This window comes from Hemitrygon akajei, chromosome 15 (assembly GCF_048418815.1).
Source record: "Hemitrygon akajei chromosome 15, sHemAka1.3, whole genome shotgun sequence".
NCBI classification, from domain to species: Eukaryota; Metazoa; Chordata; class Chondrichthyes; order Myliobatiformes; family Dasyatidae; genus Hemitrygon; species Hemitrygon akajei.
The window spans coordinates 61,395,121-61,422,528 of NC_133138.1; the positions used below are offsets into that span (position 1 = coordinate 61,395,121).

The 27,408-nt window shown below is 40.4% G+C and overlaps 1 protein-coding gene across 2 annotated transcripts in view; it reads right to left on the minus strand.

The window, feature by feature from the left end:
• Positions 1–276: 276 nt before the first annotated feature.
• Positions 277–27,408, minus strand: part of stk10 (serine/threonine kinase 10) — a 113,785-nt gene continuing 86,653 nt past the window's right edge. For both annotated transcript variants that reach the window (XM_073067667.1, XM_073067666.1), the window contains 6 exons: positions 12,895–13,024; positions 10,794–10,918; positions 9,294–9,482; positions 6,577–6,702; positions 3,918–4,031; positions 277–849 (listed from right to left, as the gene is read on the minus strand). In XM_073067667.1, the coding sequence (XP_072923768.1) occupies positions 712–849; positions 3,918–4,031; positions 6,577–6,702; positions 9,294–9,482; positions 10,794–10,918; positions 12,895–13,024 (822 nt within the window). In that variant the 3' untranslated portion in view covers positions 277–711. The remainder of the gene's footprint in view (positions 850–3,917; positions 4,032–6,576; positions 6,703–9,293; positions 9,483–10,793; positions 10,919–12,894; positions 13,025–27,408) is intronic.

Here is a 27,408-nt window from a genome sequence, read left to right on the forward strand (position 1 = left end):
CTCCAGAGATAGAGACAGAAAGATCAAGAAAGGGGAGGTAAGTGTCGGAAATGGACCAGGTAAATTTGAGGGCAGGGTGGAAGTTGGACGCAAAGTTAATGAAGTCAACGAGCTCAGCATGCGTGCAGGAGGCAGTGCCAATGCAGTTGTCGATCTTATCTATCGATCCAGTACTTCAGTAACCTTACTGCTTTTGCCATAAAACTGAGGTGACATTTTATATTGTGAAAGTAGGTACTTTTCCAAACAGAACAGAATAAATCAAACAGCAACCAATGAAGCAGATCAACTTTTATTGGCTTTTTTTTAAACTTCTGGTTCATTTAAAAAAGTGTGATTTTTGCCTGAACCCAGTCTTTCAATTAGCTAATCAGGTATCGAGAATATTTAGTAAAAATTGTTCTGGTGTACAAACTAAAAAAAAAAATTAATCTTGCATTACATGTATAGAAAAGAAAGCTCTGAAAAACAAGAACATAGGCACAAAATTACCCTTCCTTAACTAAATAATATTTCTATACATCTAAAGAACAGATATTTAGAGCCAAGATCTGCAAATGAATACAGTAACATTCAGCAGTTCAAATTCAGTAGTAAATATAGCATTCTCAAGTCAGAAAACATTAATACACATTTAGAAAATATAAATTAAAGACTTGTCCATATATCTGTACTCCTGAGTTCATGAAGAAATAATGGGTCCAAACCTCCTTAGGATGGCTCCGCAGAGAAGGGGAAAAACTTGGCAACCTTGTTTGGTGAACTTGGACTCTGACAATCTACTTCTTCACTAAGTTTAAAGAACATCTCTTGATCTTTTTTCTTCTGAGTCAATTCTTCCTCCAAAGCCTGCAAAAAGAAATTTGACAAAATATTCAAAAACCCACAAGTAAAAGAAAAAATGCTTGTCCACCAGTTTTCAGTGGTGTCAATACAGGTAAACAAAGGCATGGACACAATACACTTATTCTTGCTCAACTGGAGGACAGTGTCACGACACTACAGAAAGGATGAGAGAGAGCAGAGAGTGCAAGGGAATTGTATTAAGGTATTGCAAGAGAGAAGAAGAGAGCTGTCTTGCCTGAACCTATCCACTTTGGAATAAAGGAAATTAATGGCAAAATGAATTGAGTTGTACTGGTCTTAACAGATAATGGATACAAATCCATTATTTATTAAGGGCTCCAAGTTCTATTTTTTTCTTTTTAAATGTGACTCTTTTCCACACAAGTAAAACATAAATTACCAAGGATATGGTATCATTTCTACTTTTTGTACAGAACTATTCATTTTTCACTCTGAAGTAGCAGAATGGGAAAAAGGGCCTCCAGGATCCAAGCAAACCACATATAACACATAACTTCAGACTTATTATCACCAACACGTCATGAAATTTGTAGTTTTGTGGCAACGGTGCAGCGCAAGACAAGAATTACTCAAAGGAAAAAATTAAATCTGATGGCAGAGGAAAAGAATCTGGTCTTTAAAGGTTGAGTTTGGGTCTTCAGCTTTCTGCACCTCCTCCCTGATGCTTTTAAGACAAAGAGGGCATGTCTCAGTTGGTGAAGATCTTTAATGATGGATTTGCTAATATAATTAGCCTTAAGTCAAACAATAACGAGGTGGCCTACAGGGCAGAAGTCATCTCTCTGACACAATGGCGTCAAGGAAACAACCCCTCCGTTAATGTCGCAAAAACAAAGTTGTTGCATGTGGGCTACAGGAGGAATGGAGATGGGCTAACCCCTATTGACATCAAAGGATCTGGGGTTGAGAGGGTAAACAGCTTTAAAGTTCCTCGGCATCCACATCACTGAGGACCTCACAATGTCTATACACACCAGCTGTGTGATGAAAAAGGCAGTTCAGGAAGTTTGGTATGGGCTCCCAAATCCCAAGATTTTTCTACAGGGGCACAATTGAGAGCATCCTGACTGGCTGCATCACTGCCTGGTATCGGAACTTATCTCCCTTAATCGCTGGACTCTGCAGACAGTGGTGCGGACAGCCCAGCGCATCGGTAGTTGTGAACTTCCCATGATTCAGGACATTTTACAAGGACAGATGTGTAAAAAGGGCCTGTAGGATCATTGGGGACCCGAGTCATCCCAACCACAACCTATTCCAGCTGCCACCATGTTTCACATCATTCCCCGCAGCACGAAAGCCAGGACCAACATGGTCCGGGGACAGCTTCTTCCACCAGGCCATCAGACTGATGAACTCACGCTGACCTGAGTGTACTCTATATTACATCAACTGTTCTAGTTACTATATTTTTTTTATAAATTACTATGATTGCACATTGTACATTTAGATGGAGATTTAACGTAAAGATTAACCCAAATCTTGCCTTCCTGGCCTCTCCCCAGCAATTCTCCATGGTTGCACTCAAAACAAGGCTAGCCTTTAGTTTCAGGACCATGTCTCCTCCTTCACCAAAATAAAAAAAATTGATCAGCCTCTCAAACTCTTCCCAATATAAACATTGAGTTATCGAGACAGATACACTAAACTATGAAAGAGGAGGTTTAAAAGTTAGAAGACCTTTTTGGAATTCTGTATTTGACACATTTATGTCAACATGGATGCAAGACTCACTCAAAGTTCAAATGACTATTAATACTGACGATGATAAAGATAGAGAAGCAAAGACCGACTTTATATCATCTCTTGATATCCCGTTCAGGATGTCAATGGTTCTGAATTGCAGTCACTATTGTAATGGAAATGCAATAACTAATTTGTGTACACCAAATACCTAAAAATATATACTATATTGAACACCGCCTAGAATTTGAACTGCACAGCACATGCTTTTGTTGTAATTTAAATTTACTGAAGAATAAATGCAATATAGAAAAAAAAAATCAGGATTTATTGTAAGTTACATGATGCCTGTGATTTTCCTTTAGGCTCTCCAAACATCTTGCACGACAATGAGGTGCCCAGAAACGGACATTAGCACTATCCACCAGGAAACAAATTATACTGCTTTTCATCAGTGCAGAACAGGCCTTCAAGATGCTATATGGAACCCCATTCTGTTTAAGGAGTAAAGGTTAGCTTTATTTGTCACATGTACATTGAAACAGAGTGAAATAGATTGTTTGTGTCAATGACCAACATGGTCGAATGATGAACACAAGAGATTCTGCAGATGCTGCAAATCCAGAGTAACACATACAAAATGCTGGAGGAACTCAGCAGGTCAACCAGATCGATGGAAAGGAATAGACAGTGATGAAAGGTCTCCAGCAATTTTGTATGTGTTAAAGTCCAATCATGTGCTAGGGGCTGTCCACAAGTGTCATCATGCTTACAGCACCAACAAAACATGCCTACAACTTACTAACCCAAACCCACACATCTTTGGAATGTGGGAAGAAACTGGAGCACCCGAAGGACACCCACACAGGCATGGGGAGAGCATACAAACTCATTACAGAACGGCAGTAACTGAACTCAGTCTTCTCATTGCTGGTGCTGTAAAGCATTATGCTAGCCACGACTTTAAAGGGGACTTGTCTGAATAATTTCCACTCCATGACTCTAGCCCTGGGAATCTGGTTTAGGAAGGTCTTTATTCATGAAAAATTCAGTAAAAATACATTGAAACACTTCAAGGACCTTCCCAAAGGTACGAATTAAAATGTCAGCTGCACAACTGATGAACCAGTGCAGTAGACAATTCAACAGATCTGAAAGGGCTTGCTTAATACAGCTAATCAAATCCGTCCATTTGGTATCAGACGAGGAATTGATATTGACCAGAAACACGGGAAATAAACGAGGTATGTGGCAATATTCAAAGACTGCAAAGACTGTAACCAATCCTTCAGACTTCTATAGGAACCTGAAGCTATGAAAAGAAAATCTGAACTTCGAGAGTACATATTAAATTTTTCACTACTTACTTTTTTTCTTGGTTTCAGCTTTTCCTGCCATTCCTTCAGGTGTAGGTTATGATTATCATCAAGTGCTTTTAACTTCTGGTTTTCATGTTCAATCAGAAGATGGCACTTATCACTCTAAAACATTAAAGAATCGGGGTAAATGACTGCAGCCTATCATCTCTTACCGCACAATTTACTGACTAAGCTCCATGATCTGATCTACAATCCTCAAAGTAAATCATAAGCAGTTATAAAGTAAAAGCATCATTCTTTCCATTATTTTATCTATGCATGAAGATTACAATAACAATGAAAGTAATTCCTTTTGATGCAATCACATGAATTTCACAGTACTTACTGGCCCTTTTGTCATTTTAATAAGGAATCAATTACAACATAATGATTGGGGAATTGCTGGCAAGATCTAGCAAGTTTTGTTCAAATTATTCATTATTAATAACAATTCTAATTTTCCTTCAAATATACCTTGTAAACAATTAATACTAAGCAACTAATATTAGAGTTGCTTTGAATCACACAACACAGAAGCTTTATTCAGAGCTATTTGAAAGGAATCCAAATCATTCTATTGTGTGATGGGATGATAGAGATATGACAATATATTGCCCAAACTTGGCAACATGTAATGCTTCCCATCTAAACCACTAACTGTACAAAAATAATCTACTGAGCTTTTATGGTCACGATGCACAGTGCATAAATTTGCTGTGTAAAAAATGTCTGCTGAGAAATTAGATCACGCCATGCATCTATTTCAGCACAGTGTGACTGAAAGTATATTTCCAACAGTGAAATGCGATAACAATCATTTCCAGGTTGGTGGATTATCACTCCAGAATTTCAAAGCACATCAGCATCAAATCTGTAGTAAACACGAATAGAAACAGGGTCTGACCTTTCAGCCCAGTGTCCCAATTCTGCCATTAAGCAGGTTCATTATTAATCGCTTGCTTCATCACCATTCTCCTGTCCCTCCCTCCTAACCTTTGTGTCCAAAAATCTATTGTTTTCTCTTGCATATACTCGCCCACAGCCTCCTTCGGTAAAGGATTCCAAAATTTCAACATGCTTACCCCTGAAAGTATGATCCTTTGTTTTGAAACTGAAACCCCCATTTTAAATCTCAATCCCAGAGGGGGATCAGCCAGATCATCCGATATATTTAAAATGCAGATAAATAAATATTCAAGGGAATAAAGGTTATGAGGCACTGGCAAGAGTTGAGATCATTTTAATAGTGGGGCAGGCTTGAAGGGCCTAGTGACCTACTCCTGCTCTCAATTTTTGTATTTTCTGGGTGAGATCTCACCCAAGGCTCTATACATTTAATACAAAATCCATTTAGATTTGGAGTAAAAGGCACTTGTAGTAAAGACACATCAGTCACTGTCCTAATTCCTTGTAGATTCAGGTTCATCAACACAAATGTTTTAAGCTTTGAGCATTTAAAAATTACTTTGCTTTTTAAAAAATATTTCCACCTGTGAGTGACTTCACATTTTTCAGTCGACTTTTATCTCCCACGTCCTCATCTTGGCATGACTATCATGACGATATCCCCTGTAATTATCTACATCATCTCAACTCACTATAACCCAGCATGGTATCATCAACAAACTAGGACTCTCATTCAGATCACCAATACAGCTGCTGATATCAAAACAAGACCCTGCCACGTACCAGTAATTGCAGACTCAATTTGAAAATAACCATTTTGCTCTTAATTTGGTCCATTAATCAAGTCACACCAGCATATTACCTCCAATCCCCTTTACAGAACACTACAGCACAGTACAGGTCCTTATGTCCAGGATGTTATGCCAACCTTTTAACCTGAGATGAATAACCCTTTCCTCGTACATAACCCTCCACATTCCTATCACCCTTGGGCATATCTAAGAATTTCTTAAATGCCCCTAATGTATCTGCCTCTACCACTACTAACAGTGTTCCATGTACTCATGACTGTCAAAAACTTACATCTCACGACCCCTCCTACTTTTACTCCAATCAATTAAAATGACGCCCCCTAATATTAGCCATTTCGACCCTGAGAAAAAGTCTGGGGCTATCTATGCCTCTTATCTTGTACATCACTACCAAGTTGCCTCTCCTTCACTCCAGGGGGAAAAGCCCCAGCTCACTCACCCTATCCTCATAAGACCTGCACAATGAGACAACATCCTGGCAAATCGCCCCTGGAACCTCTAAAACTTCTACAACCCCCCTATAAAGACACAACCAGAAATGAACACGATATCCCAAGAGCCGCCTAACCAGTGTTACCTCACTACTCTTGAACTCAATCACCCTACTAATGAAGGCCAACCCACCATACCCTATCAACTCACGTGACAACTATGAGAGATCTATGCACATTAGCTCTGACTTTAAAAAGAATCCTGTGTGTCATCTGATAAGATTCACTTTTCTTCTTCCATGTCAATTCCATGAGTAAATTTTATTCCTTGTTTCAAATTTTGGGTAGCAAATTGCAAATTATGTAAGGTTGATTTCCATTATCCCAAGAACTGCACTGTGCAGCAACGGACTGATATCCAACATGGTAAATCAGGATTTTGTCCTTCTCCCTTCACCCCCCTCAGCTTCCACGCAATGCACCTTCAAATGCAGAAATTATAAATTCCAAACCAACTACCTGCAGCTGTTGGAGCTCATGGATGTTATTCTCACATGCTTGTTGCATTTCTTTCATTTGAGTCTCATGTTTTATTTGCTGATTTTGCTTTTCCATCTTTTGTCTCTTTTCTTCTTGAATTCCAAACTGCAAGTAAAAACAAAGACATACCATGAGCTAAGGAATGAGAAGGATTTAACAGCTCAAAGCAAAGCGATTTTGATCCACCAGGACACATAATAACATGGTAGTATGGGAACAGGGACCATCAAACTTCATAAAGACTTCTTTCTTCTACCACAACCCACCCCCCCACCTCATGCGTGCACATGCACACACACTGCCTCTTTTTCTCTCTGTTTGGTTGTGTTGCTCCTGCAGTAGGCATTGCTCTTTGAAATTTTCAATTCAAAAGTTGGATTATATTGGCATATGGAGAATGCAAGTGTTTGAACAATTCTCCTTACTGTCCATGACAAGTACACCAATCAGATTGGAAAAACTCAGAAACATCCATTATTCTGTATAAATAACTATACAGAGAAAGAACTAGTATATTTAATATTGTTCAGATTAAATTATACCTTTTAAAAACTACACATTCATGGTGTCATGCCTAACTCACTAACTCAGTGCGATTTATCTGACGTTTATGAGTTCTCAGCCCACCTTAGAGACCTGACCACAATGCAGATTGTCATCTGCTTCAAAATAAAAACAAAATTGCAACTACTGCCGAGCTACCTACAGTTGTTAAACCAAGGAATTAGCCGATTATTCAGATGGTTGAAGAAGATGCTATGACAAGTATTTGAAATGACTTGTGTGAACTGAGCATGTCCTGAAATTGAACATTGATGTATTGGCAGAAGAATTAAAAATCATTTTAAGAACATAACTTCACTGGCAATGTGAAAGAGCCATTCAGCTGAATGCCTGGAGTTTAGACTGTGCAGACTTGACTGATGGGTAAACTGTGGAATGGGAAGCTGGAAATATATTCCACCTGGACCAGATGAACTGCACCATAGGGTTCTGAAAGAGGTAGCGTTAGAGACTGTGGTGGCGTTAGAAATGTTACTTCAAAAATCATTGGACTCTGGGATGGTGCCAGAGGGCTGGAAAATTGCAAATGTTACTCCACTCTTTAAGAAAGCAGGAAGGCAGCAGAAAGGAAATTATAGACCAGTTAGCCTGACCTCAGTGGTTGGGAAGATGTTAGAGTCAATTGTTAAGGATGAGGTGATGGAGTACTTGGTGACACAGAACGTGATAGTACAAAGTCAGCATGGCTTCCTTCAGGGAAAATCCTGCCTAACAAACCTGTTAGAATTCTTTCAGGAAATTACAAATAGGATAGATAATGAGGATGCTGCGAATGTCGTATATTTTGACTTTCAGAAGGCCTTTGACAAGGTGCCACACATGAGGCTGCTTACCAAGTTAAGAGCCCATGGTATTACAGGAAAGTTACTAATATGGTTAGAGCATTGGCTGATTGGTAGGAGGCAGCAAGTGGGAATAAAAGGATCTGTTTCTGGTTGGCTGCCAGTGACTAATGGTGTTCCGCAGGGGTCAATGTTGGGACCACTTCTTTTTATGCTGTATATAAATGATTTAGATGGTGGAATAGATGGCTTTGTTGTCAAGTTTGTAGGTGATACAAAGATTGGTGGAGGGGGAGGTAATGTTGAGGAAACAGGTAGGATGCAGAACGACTTAGACAGATTAGAGAATGGGCAAGGCGGTGGCAAATGAAATGCAATGTTGGAAAATGCATGGTCATACACTTTAGCAGTAGAAATAAATGTGCGGACTATTTTCTAAACGGGGAAAAAGTCCAGGAATCTGAGATGCAGAGGGACTTGGGGGTCTTTGTGCAGAACACCCTGAAGGTTAACTTGCAGGTTGAGTCGGTGGTGAGGAAAGCAAATGCCATGTCAGCATTCATTTCAAGAGGTCTAGAATACAGGAGCAAGGATGTGATGCTGAGGCTTTATAAGGCACTGGTGAGGCCTCAGTGAGTATTGTGAACAATTTTGGGCCCCTCATCTTAGAAAAGATGTGTTGGCTTTGGAGAGGGCCCAGAGAAGGTTCACAAGGATGATTCCAGGAATGAAAGGGTTATCATACAAGGAACGTTTGATGGCTCTGGGTCTGTACACACTGGAATTCAGAAGGATGGGGGGGGGGGGGGATCTCATTGAAACCTTTCAAATGTTGCAAGGCCTAGACAGAGTAGATGTGGAAAGGATGTTTCCCATGGTGGGAGTCTAGGACAAGACGGCATAGCCTCAGGATAGAGGGGCGCCCTCTCAGAACAGAGATGCGGAGAAATTTCTTTAGCCAAAGGGTGGTGAATTTGTGGTCACAAGCAGCTGTGGAGGCCAGGTTGTTAGGTGCATTTAAGGCAGAGATTGATAGGTTGTTGACTGGATTTGGCATCAAAGGTTACAGGGAGAAAGCTGGGAACTGGGGTTGAGGAGAAGTTAGAAGAGAGGATCAGCCATGATTGAACGGCGGAGCAGACTCAATGGGCCAGATGGCCTAATTCTGCTCCTATGTCTTATAGTAAAGAATAAGTCCAAAAAAAAAATCGTAACTGCTTTAGTAATTTGGAAAGAAATAAATCATTTACTTGTGTGCTATAGAAATGGTAGATTTTTGTTTGCTATTTTGTGTCTTTAGCAAGGTAATTTGTAACAGCAAAGCAACTTCCAAACATGTCACACAGTTACCTGTTTAATTTTCTCTCTGTCCTCTGTATGACTCCCTGTAGAGTTAATACGCAAACTCTTCTTGTACATCACCATTCTCGTCTTCCCCTCACTTCTTTGGATTTTGGGAAGTCTGTTCTTTTCCTGTTGCTGCCTGATCTTCAGTTGTTCAATCATCCGCTGATTATAACGCTGCATCTGCTCCAACTCCTGTGGAGTTTTAGCACACAAACCAAACAAAATGAGACACTATGGTGTGCATGTCAAAACAGACACACAGACATACTGCACATACGTAGATAGATACCGCATGCCTACTGGTTTCAGAGCAAAACTCCGGAACAGAAATGTGAACATGCCTCCTGAAAAACAAAAAGAATCTTCCCCACAGTTTACACACTTCCAATGCTCACGTTGAATAAGATAGGAAAACGTTTGAGATGTCTGGAAAAACTGCTACTTTATGATTACATATCTTCAAATAAAATTATGCAGTCACAATTTCTACTATTGTGCTAAGTCTCTTCTGGAACTTTAACAAATTATACTATAAACATCTCTCAAGATTTCATAATGACTGAAAATAAGATTTAAATGCATTAGCCTAAGCTTTCAGATATGTTGCATTGCATTTTTCAGTGCTGTAATCAGAAAAAAAATATCACATTTATTAATTGGAGCAAGACTAACTATTTCAAGGTCTAGGCAGGCCATTCTGTTGACTTGGCATCATCAGGCGCAGATCACCATTGCGTATCTAGTGCCATTTGTACATGGGAAGACCAATTTTTCAAGAATTGCTAATTTCTGATACTATCAAAAAAAAGCATCAATAGGCACCCAGACCAACCAGCAGAAGGGTCATCCTAAAGCAGTTCCCAGCCCAGCATCAGGAGCCATATCCTTACAGGTCCCTTTTTCTCTATAAGAAACCTCCACCCTCTGTTCCTCCACTAGAAAGCCACAGGTAGCCATCTTATCCTTAAGCAGCTTCTTAGTGTGGAGGAAGTATTGCTTTCACTATAGTTTTCTGACCAGCAAGTCATACTGTACATCAGAACCACCCATTGCCAAGGTGGACGTGGTGCTCATTTGATTGTTTGGAAGGTAGTTCCATCCCCTTGATCTCTATACACTCCTGGATGTCAAAGTTGCATTCCTCTGTTTTCAACCTGTTCAAGTGCTCATGGTCCAGGGATTCAAGTGAATGGGTGACAAAGCGGGGATGAACCTTAAATGTTTTTACACCACATCCTAAAAATTGCTTGTTATGATGGAATTCAGAGCAGAGTGTTTGCTTCTCAATCTGTTCAATGGCTCTCTCTAGTTCGTTAAAAAAATTCCTTCAGTACCAGTTCTTTACATGAAATGTCCTGAATTCAAAAAAGTCCTGAAAAACATCAAAATATTCTTGGCTCGTTCATACTTGGCTGATTGAAATTAATACAGTCCAATCTTGTGGACAAGTTCATCTGATACTTACAAATGACTGACAGTTTTCCAATACAGACTTTATTTTACCTTTTCATGTTTTTTCAGTAACTGATGCCTTTGCAGGGAGTATTGATCCTTCAACTGTTGTCTGAGGAACTGATGTTTCTCCTGCAGGTGGTGCTCTTCTAGCTCCCAAATAGCAGCCTCCCTGTCTGAATTGAGAAAACTGAAGTGTTACTACTATACCATCCAAAATGAACATAGGTCTAGAATAAAGATTGTGCAACACCTATTTCTGCTAGTCAATGACTTGCCTTAATTTCCTCTTTTCATGAAAGATTTTATTCTGTTCCATGAGCACTGTGGCCTCCAGCAATTTGCAGCAACAAGTGTTTAAAAAAAAAAACAACTTTCCTTGGTACATCAAACTAGATTTATTGCTCATTCCAACATTGCTTCCTGACCTTTAAGGTTCACTTCTTCCAGCATTAATGGACACAACTGACATTGTGCGTGTCTTAAAGACAAAACAATGTTCTGGCCTAAATGACATCGGTATCTAATTTACATTTTACTGAAGTCTACATTTTGTGGGGCAAGAGTCTTTCATATTGCTCAAAATGTAACTGTTAAACTACAGCTTGGATATCAGCATGCTTTCAAAACTGAAAGCCTAACAACCTTCGAGAGACAAAAATTGGATTAATAGAGGATCATTGTGAATGGCTGGACTGGACTGACTGCAGTGCCTGTTTCCATGATTTTTAGCAGTTTAATTTTCACAGTATCGTAAAACCCAGATAATCCAATATCCTTGGGACTTTGAGGCCAGACAAACAAATTTTCCACACTACTGGATATTATTCTATTAACACCAAAACGCTCTTCTATGTCACTCAACAATACAATTAATCTTCAGTGAACTCAAGTAGAGCAGGAAATATAAAATCACTCTGGATCCCAGCTCCAAACACATTCCTCATTCCTTTGTTTCACACCCCAACTCTGGGTCCAGCACAAACCTGGCCCATGGGTCCCCAATGCCAATTGTAGTCTGGAATCCTAGCTCACATTCTGGACTACTGTGCATGCCAGATCACTGGATTTCTCAACATTTAATGTTGCAACATAATCTAGCAGTTTTAATGTCAATCCTACTGATGATTATTCTGATACCTTCTAATCAATTTCACACTCCATGAACCCATAACCTGGTCAGTTTTTTGCCAGAACAACAAATGTTGATTTTAACACTCAGGAACAATGTAGACAAAATCCAAATTCTGACATCAATTGCAAAGTCTCCGTTGCCCTTGTTTTCACTCCGTCTGACTCAATCACTGTGAGGGTTTTACTCACTAGAACAGCTAGAATTAACTTTGCACACAAATATTTAAATCATTCTACAGATGGGCAGCAGAGAGCATCCTCGATGCTGTATCACTTCTTAGTGCAGGAAAGTGTACTGTCGTGGACAGGAAGACTCTACAACGGGTAGTCAAAGTTGCCCAGCACGTCACCGGCATAGCCTACACGACAATAAGAACATATACACGGAAAAAGTGCCAATAACATCATGAAGGATCCCACCTACTCTGCTCATTGAATGCCTCTCCAACTCCCATCACAGGGGAAGCTACAAAGCATCCACACGAGGCCTACCAGACTCAAAAACAGTTACTTTCCCCAAGCAGTAATGTTGATGAACACATCCACCCACCAAGTCCACCACTACTTAATTACTTCCTGTCAGTCACCTTGCATCGCTTAATGGATATAATATCCATTTAAAGCTATCATATGCAGTTATATTTATTGTTTTTTATTATTGTGCTGTTTATCATGTTATTTTTGTGCTGTAACTGATCCAGAGTAACAATTATTTTGTTCTGCTTTACACTTGTGTACTGGAAATGACATTAAGCAATCTTGAATCTTACAGGATTTCGAATTGAATGGTTTGGAATTGATTCTAAATCATTCCACAAAGACCTTTTTGAACTTCTAGTCCAGCTTATAACGAGAACAATTCCAGTTTTTCCTTAGTGTACCCATATTTTGCAAACCTGATGCCAGTCATTCCCCAGTTACATTGCACATGTTCATCCCCATAACATCCTTTGGAAAGTGGATAATATTTTTGATATCATGAAACTGAATAATACCAGACTCCAAAAGAACCTCTTACCTCTCATAAGCTGTTGCTTCTTTGCAAGACAGTCCCTTTCTTGATCAGAAATTTCCTTCTTATTCTGTGCAATTATTTTTTTCAGTGCCAGATCTAGCTCCTGGTGCTGTTTTGATTGAAAATCCTGCTCCTAGATGGTTGCACAAAACGAGTGTTTGGATTAAATAAATTTCAGGTTACTACATTAATATGCCACCTACGACTTCATTAGGCTCTCACAATACTGGTCATTACACCAATTGAAACTCTCTATATTATTTCTGCTATATCAACAGAACAAGTTTACTATTGTCATTTGGCTTTTGTCAATCTTTACAATGATAGATACGCAGTGACAGAAGAAAATGATAGGTGTTTTATAAGGATACAAAAACAATTATAAGAAATTCTGAGTAACTTTCCCGAGTTGGGTTTTTAAAACCAGAGCAATCCCTGAATGTAATCTAAATCTTATAAGTACGGTTCACCCACACAGGCAGATGAACAGGTTGGAAGAACTTAGCTGGGGTAAAAATACTATCACTTAGGCAGTCCTGCAGGTTCAAGATTAACTAACTTCCATTGTTTTTTGGGCTGAGTTGATTAAATAGGCCAGCATAAGAAACACAGCTCCTCCTCAGCTGAGGCAAAAGGGCAGGCAAATTGGCAGTTTGTGAGCTGGTATATTCATTCCACTGCTTCTGTAGGGTCAATATGTGTTTCTGATACATGGACCCAGAAACTCAATGGGCTGATAATTCCACTATATTTTCAATGGCTAGAACATATTCTGAGAACTGGGGAGCAGTTGCTTAATCACTACGATTATGACCCTACCAATGACTTCTCTTCCCCCACCCCGCCCCAAGGGAAACAGCAAGATATTGTCTTGCAGTCAGACTTTCCTCCTTTCTTGAAGATGGCCAGGCCATCTCTTAGCTGCCTTGCTATATTCTCCCGTTGCCTAATGTGGATGATGAGATTCAGTAGTCATGATGGAAGATGATCTTCCCTGTCAAGTTTTACAATTACATGATGCCATCTTCTCCCAAAACCATTTTTGTTGGTAATTCCTCTTAACTTCATGCCAGTCAAGGTTGGTGCAAAAGCTAGTTCAAAAAGATCTCATTTAGCATGTTATTCTACATATGACTTAAATGTACTATATTTGTAAATATATTCACACTGACAAATAACAAACACTGCTATACATAAAAGGTGCAAACAGTGCTATTTCCCCTTAATGATAAAAGATAATGTAAAGATAATCGATCAGAGCTTGAATTGGACTTAATGGAAATTAAGCCAAAGTTATGCACTAAACTTGTCCCCAAACATCTTGTACAGTTTAATTACTAATGATAGAATATTAGAAACTAACATTAAAAACAGGAATTCAGGAATAATACTTCCTTCTTAAATTCTGTATTCTAAAAGGCTGAAGAGTGACTTAAATTGAAAGCTATTTCCAAAAACAATTGATCAAAACTATTAACATCCCTTAGCAACAGCTGAAATTATGATATATTGTTTAAAATAGTTAACATAATAAAAATGAACTTTGATCTTGATCAATAATTAGTATTTTAAAAGGAAATAATAGGAAACCAAATTGCAATTTTTCAGATAAGTTTCAAATGAATCATATGTTATTAACAATTTATAATTGTAATTCTAAATGGATTTAAACAATTTGTAATTGAATTTCTAAATGGATTTTTAAAAATAAAGATAGCTGCTACAATCATTTACTACTTTGTATAGAAACAGACCAACTGCCTAGTGGACTTGTTAAAATTAAGTTTCTGATGACACAGTAAATAAATTTTTTAAAAAAAAAAATCACCAAATTACAACTAAGAGAGATGCAGGATCAGGTGTTGAGGAGGGAAGAGAATGGTGTTGAGAAGGAATAATAAATCAACCATAATTGAATGGCAGAGCAGACTCAGTTGGCCAAATGGCCTGACTTGCTCTCATGTCTTATGATTCTTTCAATAAGAAAATGTCAATGATTTAAAAGTGGTACTGTCCTTAAAATAGACAACACAGACTGGAGACTAGACTGGAGAACTAAAGCAAATGAACAAGACTGGACCATGATGCAATAAAATTGTCAGGGCTGAATGCGCACGAGTGCCACGTTGGTGTAAGTGCAGGAACTGCACACGAGCTTTGACTTGACATGGTGGCGGTGAGGGGTTGAAGTTAAAGAAGTGACTGGCCAAGTAATTCACCTGATGTAACTTGAAATCAACACTAATTATTCACAAACACTGATTAGGAAAGCTGTGATGGAAATCAGTTAGTTGCAAATTTCCTCTGAAAAACAGTAAAACTTTACATATACATTGATAGTTGCTCAACATCCAGACAGCATTACAGAAGAGAGGGTGGTTTTCCATCTTAGCAGTACCTCTCCATTATTGAATGTTAGCTGATCTTTGCAAACAATTTTGGTCTTATTATAAACACTAACAGTTCCCTTCAATTCAAACACTTCCATCAAATCGAGACAATCAGTTATGTGAATTTTCCAGAATCTAAATGAGAACATAATGGAAAATAAAAATGGAGATCAGCTTGAGCTTTATTTGCCATTGAAGTATTAAACTGAAGAAACAATCATGGTCTCTTAATTTCTGAAAAGGAAACTGATTAAAAATCCAACACCAGTTCAGTTGTTTCATCAGATTAATCGAAAACGATGATTCATCGAATGCAACTCTTGTGATGAAGTCTTATTTAGCACACAAGATAAAACTGGCTGTACCCATCAGTGTCTGGTGTCTAATCACAAAAGCCTGGAACCTCTTCACATAATTGAAAAGCATACACATACTCGTAATTTTGTTAATAACAACAATGGTAAAAATTTGACCAAAGAGTCAAAAAGTCTTCACATAATTGATAAGCATACACATACTTGTAATTTTGTTAATAATAAAAATTGGTAAAAATTTGACCAAAAAAATACAATAAAAACCCAAAACATTTGCAAGAGCCATAAAAGCGAGTAGAAAAGATGTGGAAAAATGTAAGGAAGAGGAAGTGGGCTTTGAGATCACAGCCCATTTGGATTCTGACACTAGCTTTCAGACATGTTACAATGCAACAGAAATCTCATTCAAAAATGCCAGTGCAGATGAAAAGTGCTGTAGAACCTTTATGGACCACTATTTTGGTTGACTTTTATTTTCTTCTATGTTCTTGGGTTGTTTTAAAATTTTAATGGATGTAAAGTGAATAATGTAAAATATTCTTTCTTCTAAGTATGGATTGATTGGTTTCCTGCACTTGAAATGAGGACATTTAGCATTCAGGCTAGAAATTCATTCACAAAATTCCAGAAAATAAATGCTGTGCTACTGAGGAAGAAGAAACAGAATAACCCAGAGTAAAGCAATTTTGCACACCATTTTAGCTGCCATTGCAGTCATTAGGAAACACACCATTGCATTTTATATTGAAAGTTTTATTTGGTCTGGAGTACAAGAACCACAAATGATGACCCATATAGTGAACTGTGTAAAATCATTACAATATGATACACCCCTCCCCAACATTATTAGGCCATAAGAATCAGGAATAGAACTAGGCCTTTCAGTCCACCAAGTCTCCACGGCCATTCCTGATTTATTACCTCTCTGAATCCCAATTTTCTGCCTTCTCCCTGTAACCTTTGATATTCTTTCTAATCCGAGAACTCATCAGCTTCCAATTAAATAGACTGAATGCCATGGCCTCCACAGCCATCTGTGGCAATGAATTCCATCCTCCGCCAAAATAAATTCCTCTTCATCCCTCTTCTAAAGGGACGTCCTTCTATTCTGAGTCTGTGCCCTCTAGTCCTAGACTCCCGCTCTATTTGAAACAATCTCTCCTTGTTCACTCTACTAGCCCTTCCAATACTTGATAGGTTTCTATGATATCCCCCCATTCTAAACTCTAGCGAGTATAGACTCAGAGCCAAAAGCTCTTTTGTTAACCTTTTCATTCTCATATACATTCTAAAGATCCCCTCCAATGCCAGCACATTCTTTCTTAGAGGCCCCAAAATTTCTCACAATTACTCCAAGTGCAGTCTGACCAAATGCCCTATAAAGCCTCAGAATTATATCTTTGCTTTTCTATTCTAGTCCTCTAGAAATGAATGCTAGCATTGCATTTGCCTGCCTTAACACTAACTCAACCTGCAAGTTAACCTTTAGGGAATTCTGCTTAAGAACTACTAAGTCTCTTTTTCATCTCTGATTTTTGAATTTTCCTTCTATTTAGAAAATAGTAAACACCTTTATTCCTTCTACCAAAGTGCATAACCATACACTTCCCTACACTACATTCCATCTGCCACTTCTTTGCCCATTCTCCTAATCTGTCCAAGACCTTCTGAAGACTCTTTGCTTCCTCAACACTACAGGCCTCTACACCCATCCTCAAACTTGGTCACAAAACCATCAATTCTGTCCATCCAAATCACCAACATATATGAAAAGCAGTCTCAACATTGACCGCTGTGGAACATCTCTAGTCACCAGCAGCTAACCAGAAGAGTCACCTTTATTCCCACTCTTTGCAAACTGCTAGTTAACCAATCTTTATCTATGCTGGTATCTCCTGAAATACCATGGGCGCTTACTTTGTTTAGCAGCCCGATGTGCAGTACATTGTCAAAGGCCTTATGAAAATTCAAGTAAAAAACATCCACCAACTCTCCTTTATCTATCCTGCTGCTCATTTCCTCAAAGAATTCCAACAGGTTTGTCAAGGAAAATTTCCCACTAAAGTAGCCTTGCTGACTTCTGCCTATTTTATCATGTGTTTCCAAGTACCCTGAAACCACATCCATAACAATTGACTCCAACAACTTCCCAACCACTTAAGTCAGGTTAGATGGCCTATAATTTCCTGTTGTTTGCCTCTCGCCTGTCTTAAAGAGTGGAGTGAGATTTGCAGCTTTCCAATCCTCCATAACCATACTAGAATCAAGTGATTCTTGAAAGATCATTACTAATGCCTCCACAATCTCTTCAGCTACCTTGGGATATAGTCCATCTGGCTTAAATAATTTAACTGCTTTCAGACCTTTCAGCTTCCCAAGCATCTTCCCCTTGGTAAAAAGTACATTCACTTCTGCCCTGATACTCTTGAATTTCTGGCATACTTCTGCTGTCTTCCACAGTGAAGACTGACACAAAACACGCAGGCCTCCCTGGCATTTTTTTGTCCCCTCCCCATTACTACCTCTCCAGTGTCATTTTCCAGTAGTCCAATATCCACTCTTGCCCCTCTTTTACTCTTAAATACCTGAAAAACATTTGGTATCCTCTTTGATACATTTGACTAGCTTACCTTAGTCATTCATCTTTTCTTTTTTAGTTGCCTGCTTTAAAAACTTTGCAATTCTCTAGCCTCCTACTACATACCCTCTCCTTTGCTTCCCTTGTCAGTCACAGTTCCCTCACCCTCCCATTAGATTACTTCTTTCAGATATATCGATCCTGCATCTTCCAAGTTGCTCCCAGAAACACCAGCCACTACTGTTCTGTCATCCCTGCTAGTGCCACCCTTTCAATCAACTCTGGCTAGCTCCTCTCTCATGCTTCTGTAATTCCCTTTATCCTACTGTAATACTGATACATTTGATTTTAGCATCTCTCTCTCAAACTGCAGGATAAATTCTATATTATGATCACTGCTTACTAAGGGCTTCTTTATCCTAAGCTCCTAATCAAACCTGGCTTATCACACATCACCCAATCCAGAATTACCTTTTCCTTAGTGGGCTCAACCCAACTTAGCGGGCAGTTAAGGCACACACACACATCTTGGAGGTATTCTACAATTCCTTCTCTTGGGATCCAGCATCAACTGGATTTTCCCCATATGCCTGTATATTGAAACCCCCATGACTATCGTAACATTACCCCTTTTACATGCCTTTTTGTCTCTCATTCTAATTTGAAACCCCACAGCCTGTATATATGTTCAGAGGCCCATATATAACTTCCATCAGGATCTTTTACCCTTGCAATTTTTACAAGGATGCTACATTTTCAATCCCATCTCCAAGGATTTTCTTTTATTTTTTTTTTAAAAAATCAACAGCCACCTCGCCCCCTCTGCCTACCTGCCTGTGCTTCTGATGCAATGTGTCTCCTTGGATATCAAGCTCCCAACTATGCCCTCTTTTCAGCTACAACTCCACGATGGCCTTATCATATAACCCAATTTCCAATTATGCTACAAGATCTACCTTATTCCTTATACTGTGTGCATTCAAATATAACACATCCAGTCCTTTTCAATTTTGCTCGCATGTTGAACTTCAACTCATCCCACTGACTGCAATTTTGCCCCACCATCTGCCAGTCCTTCAAGTTTCACTACACATTGCTTCTGATTGTACCTCAACTGCCCCATTCTCATCCCTATCACTCCAATTTCCATCCAGCTCCCAGATTAGTTTAAATCCTCCCCAACAGCTCTAGCAAACCTGCCCACAAGGATGTTGGTCCCCCTGAGTTCAAGTGCAGCTAGTTCTTTTTGTACAGGTCATACCTTTCTCAGAAGAGATACAATGATGCAGAAATGCGAAGCACTGCCTTCACCGCCAATTCCTCAGCCACGCATTCATCTGCCAAATCATCCTATTCTTACCCTCACTGGCACGTGGCACAGGCAGCAACCCAGAGATTACTACCCTGGAGGTCTTGCTTTCAGTTTTCTACCCAACTCCCCATATTCTCTCTTCAGGACCTTATCCCCTTTCCCCTTGAGTCATTGGGACCAATACGTATGACTTCACCCTCCCCCTTTAGAATGCTGTAGACCTGATCCCAGACAACCCGACCCGAGAACCTGGGAAACACAACAGCATCCAGATGACTCTCACATCCACTGTATCTCTTGCCTGCTCATCTATCTATAGAATCCCCCATCACTACTGCACTTCTTTTCTCCCCCTTCCCTTCTGAGTCACAGAATCAGACTCAGTGTCAGGGACCCGGTCACCGAGGCCTTCTCCTGCTAGGGGTCATACATACCAACAGTATCCAAAGCTCAAACACGAGGAAATCTGCAGATGCTGGAAATTCAAACAACACACACAAAGTTCATTAACTTTGCCTTCAACTTTCACCCTGCCCTCAAATTTACCTGGTCCATTTCCGACACCTCCCTCCCCTTTCTTGATCTTTCTGTCTCCATCTCTGGAGACGGCTTATCTACTGATATCTACTATAAGCCTACAGACTCTCATAGCTACCTGGACTATTCCTCTTCCCACCCTGTCTCTTGCAAAAATGCTATCCCCTTCTCAAAATTCCTCCGTCTCCGCCGCATCTGCTCTCAGGATGAGGCTTTTCATTCCAGGATGAAGGAGAGGTCTTCCTTTTTTAAACAAAGGGGCTTCCCTTCTTCCACTATCAACTCTGCTCTCAAACGCATCTCTCCCATTTCCCGCACATCTGCCCTCACCCCATCCGCTTGCCACCCCACTCGGGATAGGGTTCCCCTTGTCCTCACCTACCACCCCACCAGCCTCTGGGTCCAACTTATAATTCTCCGTAACTTCCGCCACCTCCAACGGGATCCCACTACCAAGCACATCTTTCCCTCCCCCCCTCTTTCTGCGTTCTGCAGGGATCTCTCCCTACGTGACTCCCTTGTCCACTCGTCCTCCCCTATCCCTTCCCACCGATCTCCCTCCTGGCACTTATCCTTGCAAGCAGAACAAGAGCTACACCTGCCCTTACACTTCCTCCCTCACCACCATCCAGGGCCCCAGATAGTCCTTCCAGGTGAGGCGAAACTTCACCTGTGAGTCAGCTGGTGTGGTATACTGCATCTGGTGCACTCGGTGTGGCCTTTTATATATTGGTGAGACCCGCTGCAGACTGGGAGACCGTTTCGCTAAACACCTACACTCGGTCTGCCAGAAAAAGCAGGATCTCCTAGTGGCCACACATTTTAATTCCATGTCCCATTCTGATATGTCTATCCATGGCCTCCTCTACTGTCAAGATGAATCCACACTCAGGTTGGAGGAACAACACCTTATATACTGGCTGGGTAGCCTCCAACCTGATGGCATGAACATTGACTTCTCTAATTTCTGTTAATGCCCCTCCTCCCCTTCTTACTCCATTCTCTGACATATTTAGTTGTTTGTTTTTTCTCTCTCTGCCCATCACTCTGCCTGTTCTCCATCTCCCTCTGGTGCTCCCCGCTCCTTCCAAAGGCATTAATACATCAACTGGAGATTTCATTCGTAATCTGGCAATGTTTTTAATGATTCCTATAAAGTATCATATTTGTTGAATTTATTAGAGATACTTTATTGATCCCAAAGGAAATTACATTGTCACAGTAGCATTGCAAGTGCACGGATACACAAATATTAGGAGAAGTAAGAATAGAAAAAATAAGTTACTTCAAACAGTCTAACAGGAGAAGGTCATCACTTCCTTGGCCATATGTTGACTCATTACAGAGCCTAATGGCTGAGAGTAAGAATGACCTCATTGTGCTCTTTGGAGCAGTGCAGTTGTCTTAAGTCTATTACTAAAAGTGCTCCTCTTTTCAGTCAAGGCGGCATGCAGAAGGTGAGAAACATTGCCCAGAATCGCCAGGATTTTCTGACGGTCCTTTGTTCTACCACAGCCTCCAGTGTGCACAGTTTGACTCCTATAACAGAGCCAGCCTTTCTAAACAGTTTACTGAGCCTGTTAGCATCACCAGCACACCACCGCATAGAAGATTGTACTGGCAACAACAGATAGGTAAAACTTGTGAAGGAGAGGCCTGCATACTCCAAAGGACCATAGTCTCCTCAGGAAATAGAGGCAACTCTGGCCTTTCTTGTACAGGTATTCCCCATTTTTCAAACGTTCGCTTTACGACAACTCGCTGTTACAAAAGACCCACATTAGTACCTGTTTTCGCCAACCAAAGAGGATTTTCGCTTTTACGAAAAAAAGACACCCGCTTCATACGTGTGCTTACCCTGAAAAAGACTACAATGACCGTGAAACCTTGTGCAGGCAGTTGTTTGTGCATGTGTGTGCGTGCGTATGTATGCGTGTATGTGCTGAATTTTTTTTCTCCAAATCGATTTTGGCTCACTGTCTTCCCGATTTTGATAAGTGAAACCACAACGTACGTACAATATTTCTACTTTATATAGGCTGTCTATTTATATCATTCCTGCTTTTACTCTATGTTAGTGTTATTTGGTATGATTTGGTAGGTTATTTTTTGGGTCTGAGAACGCTCAAAAATTTTTCCCATATAAATTAATGGTAATGCTTCTTTGCATTACGACATTTCAGCTTACAAACGGTTTCATAGGAACGCTCTACCTTTGGATTGTGGGGGAAACCTGTATATAGCCTCTGTGTTGGTGCTCCACTCAAGTCTGTCATCCAGGTGCACCCCCAGGTACTTGTAGGTCCTCACCACATTCACGTCTTCACCATCAATAGTAACAGGGAGCAGTGCAGGCTTGATCCTCCTGAAGTCCATCACCATCTCTTCTGTCTTATGGGTGTTGAGCTGCAGGTGATTCACCTTGCACCATTCGACAAAGTCTTCCACTAGTGCCCTGTATTCATTCTCCCCTCCTCCCTTTATACACCCAAAGATTGCCGAGTCATCAGAGAATTTCTGCAAATGACCTGACTCGGATGTTTCTCAATTTAGAGGAACCACAGAGAATGCTGGGGGAAGTCAGGTCAGGCAGCATCCAAGAAGAGGAATTAACAGTCGATGCTTCAAGCAGAGACCCTTCTTCAGGACTGGAGTGTGTTGACTTTACCTTCACAACTTACCACAGTAAGATCTTTGTTGAAGTGTTTTAGCCACAGGTGTGACATGGACTGAAAAAAATTCTATTTCTAGAGTAAATGAAAAACTATGGAAAAGATCATATTTTGGTCTCTAAGTAACTTGCCAAATATCTATAATTATTGGATACAATAAACAAATTATTTGCAGAATTTCATGTTTTGGCATTGAAAGAGGACTCAGAATAGTCCCAGACCTTCACTTGACCTTTCACCCTTCCTAGAATGCAATTTTTATCTCCTTAAAAAGTTCTTTCAGACCAGCTACAGGTCTTTAATGTGAAATTTGCTAGGTTCAATTCTCCTACAATTTAAAAAAAAACATTAGTTACGTGTGTAATTACACAATATGTAAAATTGTTCAACTGCACACAATTTTAAAGATCCACTAAACACAAGACTGGTCATTGCAGAAATATACCTGGAACACATCAGAACTCACTTGGCAGACTTTATTCTCAAGCATGTGTGGCACCTTTAAGCGGACAAAGGTTGATCGCCATGGCCAGAAGTGACGCGGTGGGGGTGGGTCAGGACTCCAAGCCAGGCTGAAACAGAGGAATGAGATCCCCTCTACCCAGCATCGTTACCACATGTTCAGTCATTGAAGAACAAAATTGAGGACCTGAGGGCAAGATTGCTATATCAAAAGGAAATGAGAGATTGTTGTATTCTATGTTTAACAGAGACATGGCTTACTCAGAGCTTGCCAGATACAGTGATCAGACCTGAAGGTTTCTTGATCCATAGGGTGGACCCAACTGCTGATTCAGAAAACACAAAAGGTGGAGGTGTGGGTTCATGATAAACTCCCAGTGGTGCTCTGATGTGGCAGTTTTGTCAAACGCGTGTTCCCCTGACATCGTACACCTATCAAATGCTGTCCGTTCTATTTACTTATCAGTGATCCTCACTGAACTTTACATAGCAGCCGACTATAATGAAGTGCTTGAGATACTGCATGATGCCATCGCAAAACAGGCCATCCCAACGCATTTCAAATCATAGTCAGGGACTTCTATCAGGCTTGCGTGAAGAAATTTCTGCCCAATTACCATCAGCATATAACCTGTAGCATCAGAGGTCCCATTGCACCATACCACTGTTTTACTAAGATAAGGAATACTTACCGTTCCATGCCCAGATCAATTTCAAGAAATCTGATCAGTTGTCTGTACTTCTCTTACCAGCATACAGGCAGAGACTAAAGAGCAAGAGTCCAGAGATTAGGACAACAAAGTGGCGGCCAAGGGAGGCAGAGGAGATTGCTTTGAGTCAGAAGACTGGATGATGTTCAAGAATTCATCTGTAGGTGAGTGTCTCCCCACAAAATCATTTAGTCGTTCCCAACCAGAAAGCCTGGATAAATCACAAGATCTGCAATCTGCTGAGGGCCAGGTCAGCGGCATTCAAGTCTGGTGACCAAGAAAGTTACAAGAGGTCCAGGTACAATGTCTGGAAAGCCATCCCATGGACAAAGTGGCAACTTGAAATCAACAAAGGATCCTCAACAGTTGTGTCAGGTGTTGAATTCTATTAACTCTTATAAAGTTAAACCAAGTGACATAGGAGACAACAGGGATTTGCTTCTTGAAGAGCTCAATGCCTTCTGTGCTTGCTTGTTGACCGTCAAAACATGGAGGGACCATCACAAATGCTCACAGCCTCCAATGATCCTATGATTTCAGTCTCCGAGGCAGACGTGAAATCATCCTTCAGGAGGGCGAGTCCACACGGGGTATCTGATTGAGATCTTTAACCTTCGCTTCAGCAGTCTGATGTTTCCACCTGTTAAAAGCAGGCTTCACTTATACCAGTGCCCAAGAATGAGGTAACCTGCAACAATGACTATGATCCAGTAGCACTTACATCCACAGTGATGGAGTGTTTTGAGGAAATGGCGACAAAACTCCTGTCTGAGAAGTGACTTGGATCTGTTCCAAGTTGCCTATCTCTATACTCAACCCTGGAACATCTGGACAGCAAGGATGCATACCAGGATGCTCTTTATCAACTACAAATCAGCATTCAATATTATCATCCCCTCAAAACTAATCAATAAGCTCAAGACATTGACCTCAATACCTCCTATGCAATTGGATCCTTGATTTTCTCATTTGCAAACCTTAGTCAATTTGGATTGGCACTAACATCTCCACAATCTCCATCAGCACAGGTGCACCTCAAGGCTGTGTGCTTCATCTCCTGCTCTACTTGCTTTATGACATGGCTAAGCACAGCTCCAATGCCATATTTGAGTGTGCTGACGACACCACTGACATAGACCTAATCAAAGCCGGTGACAAATCAGCATATAGGAGGGAGATTAAAAATCAGGCTGAGTGGTGCCACACCAAAATCTTACTCAATGTCAGCAAGACCAAGGAGCTGAGTATTTACTTTAGGAGGTGGAAACTAGCGGTCAATGAGCTTGTCCTCATCGGGGAATCAGAGGTGGAGAGGGTCTGCAACTTTAAATTCCTCTGTGTTACCAGTCCAGAGGACCTATCCTGGGCCCAGAGCGTTGAAGTACAATTATGAAGAAAGCACGGCTCCTACTTCCTTGAGTTTGTGAAGATTCAGCAAAACATCTAAAACTTTGAAAAACTTCTGTACATGTGTGATGGAGTACATTGACTGGCTGTATCACAGCCTGGTATGGAAACACCAAAGCCCTTGAACGAAAAATCCTATGAAAAATGGTGGATATGGGTAAAGCCCTCCCCACAACTGAGCTCATCTACACAGAGCATTACAGCAGGAAAGCAGCATTCCCAACCACCAGCCAGGTCACACCACAGGCAGGCAGCAACCCCTCTGTATATCATTAGTTTATTGTTTAACATTCTGTTTCTGGTGTGAAATCTGCTTAATGTTACAAACACCTAATAGAAAGGTGAGATGATACCGATCGCTGCGACATGGGTGGGAGTTGTCAATGTTGCCTTATCTCTCCTCACAATGGCAGCATCCTGCAGAACCTCCCACAACATTGAAAATAGAAAATGCAGAAACGCTTATCAGATCGGGTAGCTGTGGAGCAGGGCAACAGAAATGACCTTCCCGATCGATGAGCTGTCAAAATGAAACATGACCTCTGTCCTCCTCTACAGTTGAGAAGTTGATACTGGTGAAAAGAAAGCAGTATGTTGGTTTATTATTCCATGTGTTCTGAGATACAGTGAAACGTTTGTCTTGCATGCTGTTCATACAGATCAGATCTGTCGAGTCGGTGGGTGAGGAAGGCAAATGTGATGTCAGCTTTCATTTCAAGAGGACTAGAATACAAGAGCAAGGATGAAATTCTAAGGCTTTATAAGACACTGGTGAGGCCTCACTTGGAATATTGTGAGCAGTTTTGGGCCTCTTAACTAAGAAAGGATGTGCTGACACTGGAGAAGGTTTAAAGGAGGCTCACAAGAATGATTCCAGGATTGAATGGCTTGACACCTGGAGTGTTTGATGGCTCTGGGCCTCTATTCACCAGAATTCAGAAGAATGAGGGGGACATCATTGAAAGCCATCGAATGTTGAAAGGCTTTGACAGTGGATGTGGAGAGAATGTTTCCTCTGGTGGGGGAGTCCTAAAACACACAGCCTCAGAATGGAGAGGTGTCCTTTTAAAATGGAGACAAGGAGGAATTTCTTTACCCAGAGGGTGATGAACCTGTGGAATTTGCTGCCATAGGCTGCTGTGGAGGCCAGTCATTGGGTATATTTAAGGCAGAGGTTAACAGATTTTTGATTAGTCAGGGTATGAAGGGATATGGGGAGAAGGCAGAAGATTGAGGCTGAGAGGGAAAATTCAAACAGTTATTACCTCAATCACCTGGCTCTTGAACCAAAGGGGATAACTTCACTCAACTTCTCTTGGCCCATCACTGAAATGCTCCCAGAACCTATGGACTCATTGTTAAGGGCTCTTCCACTCATGTTCTAGATATTTATTGTTCATTTATTTGCTTATTATTTCTTCTTTTTGTATTTGCACTGTTTGTTGTCTTTTGCACACTAGCTGAACGCTTAAGTTGGTGCAGCCTTTCATTTACCTATTATGGTTATTATTCTATTATGGATTTATTGAGTATGCTTGCAAGAAAATGAATCATAGGGTTGCATATAGTGACATTTTTGTACTTTGATAATGAATTTACTTTGAACTTTGAGTAAGCATTCGAGAATAGTTAGATCTGGGGTTCCCAACTTGTTTATGCCACAGACCCCTATCATTAACCGAGGGGACTGTGAATTCTAGGTTGGGTGCCCTGGAGTTAAATACATAGCCACAATTATTGAGTTCCATGGGGTAACCCAGCTGTTACTTCTTATGGTCTGGTATTTTAGTTTTGTTATCATTCACAATGTAAACAGAATACTTTGAAGCAATGCACATCCAGATGCCATCACTACTGTTAAACCAATAGTGCTTATACTGTACACTGCAGGAAAAGAACAATTAGAGGTTATTCAACCAAAATATCCAATATTAAGAACTGCCTCTAATCTTGAACTGCACTGAACCCAGCCGTCAACACAATTTAAGTAGCTTCATTAAACTAAGACCCAAATCCCGAGTAGATCATATGAAACACATCGGAATACTTTCTCCCCCCCAACAAGTTTGCAAGAGTGAAGAGAAAACAAAAAATAAGCTAGGAGAAAGATGTCCATGTTTGCAGTGTGTGGTTAG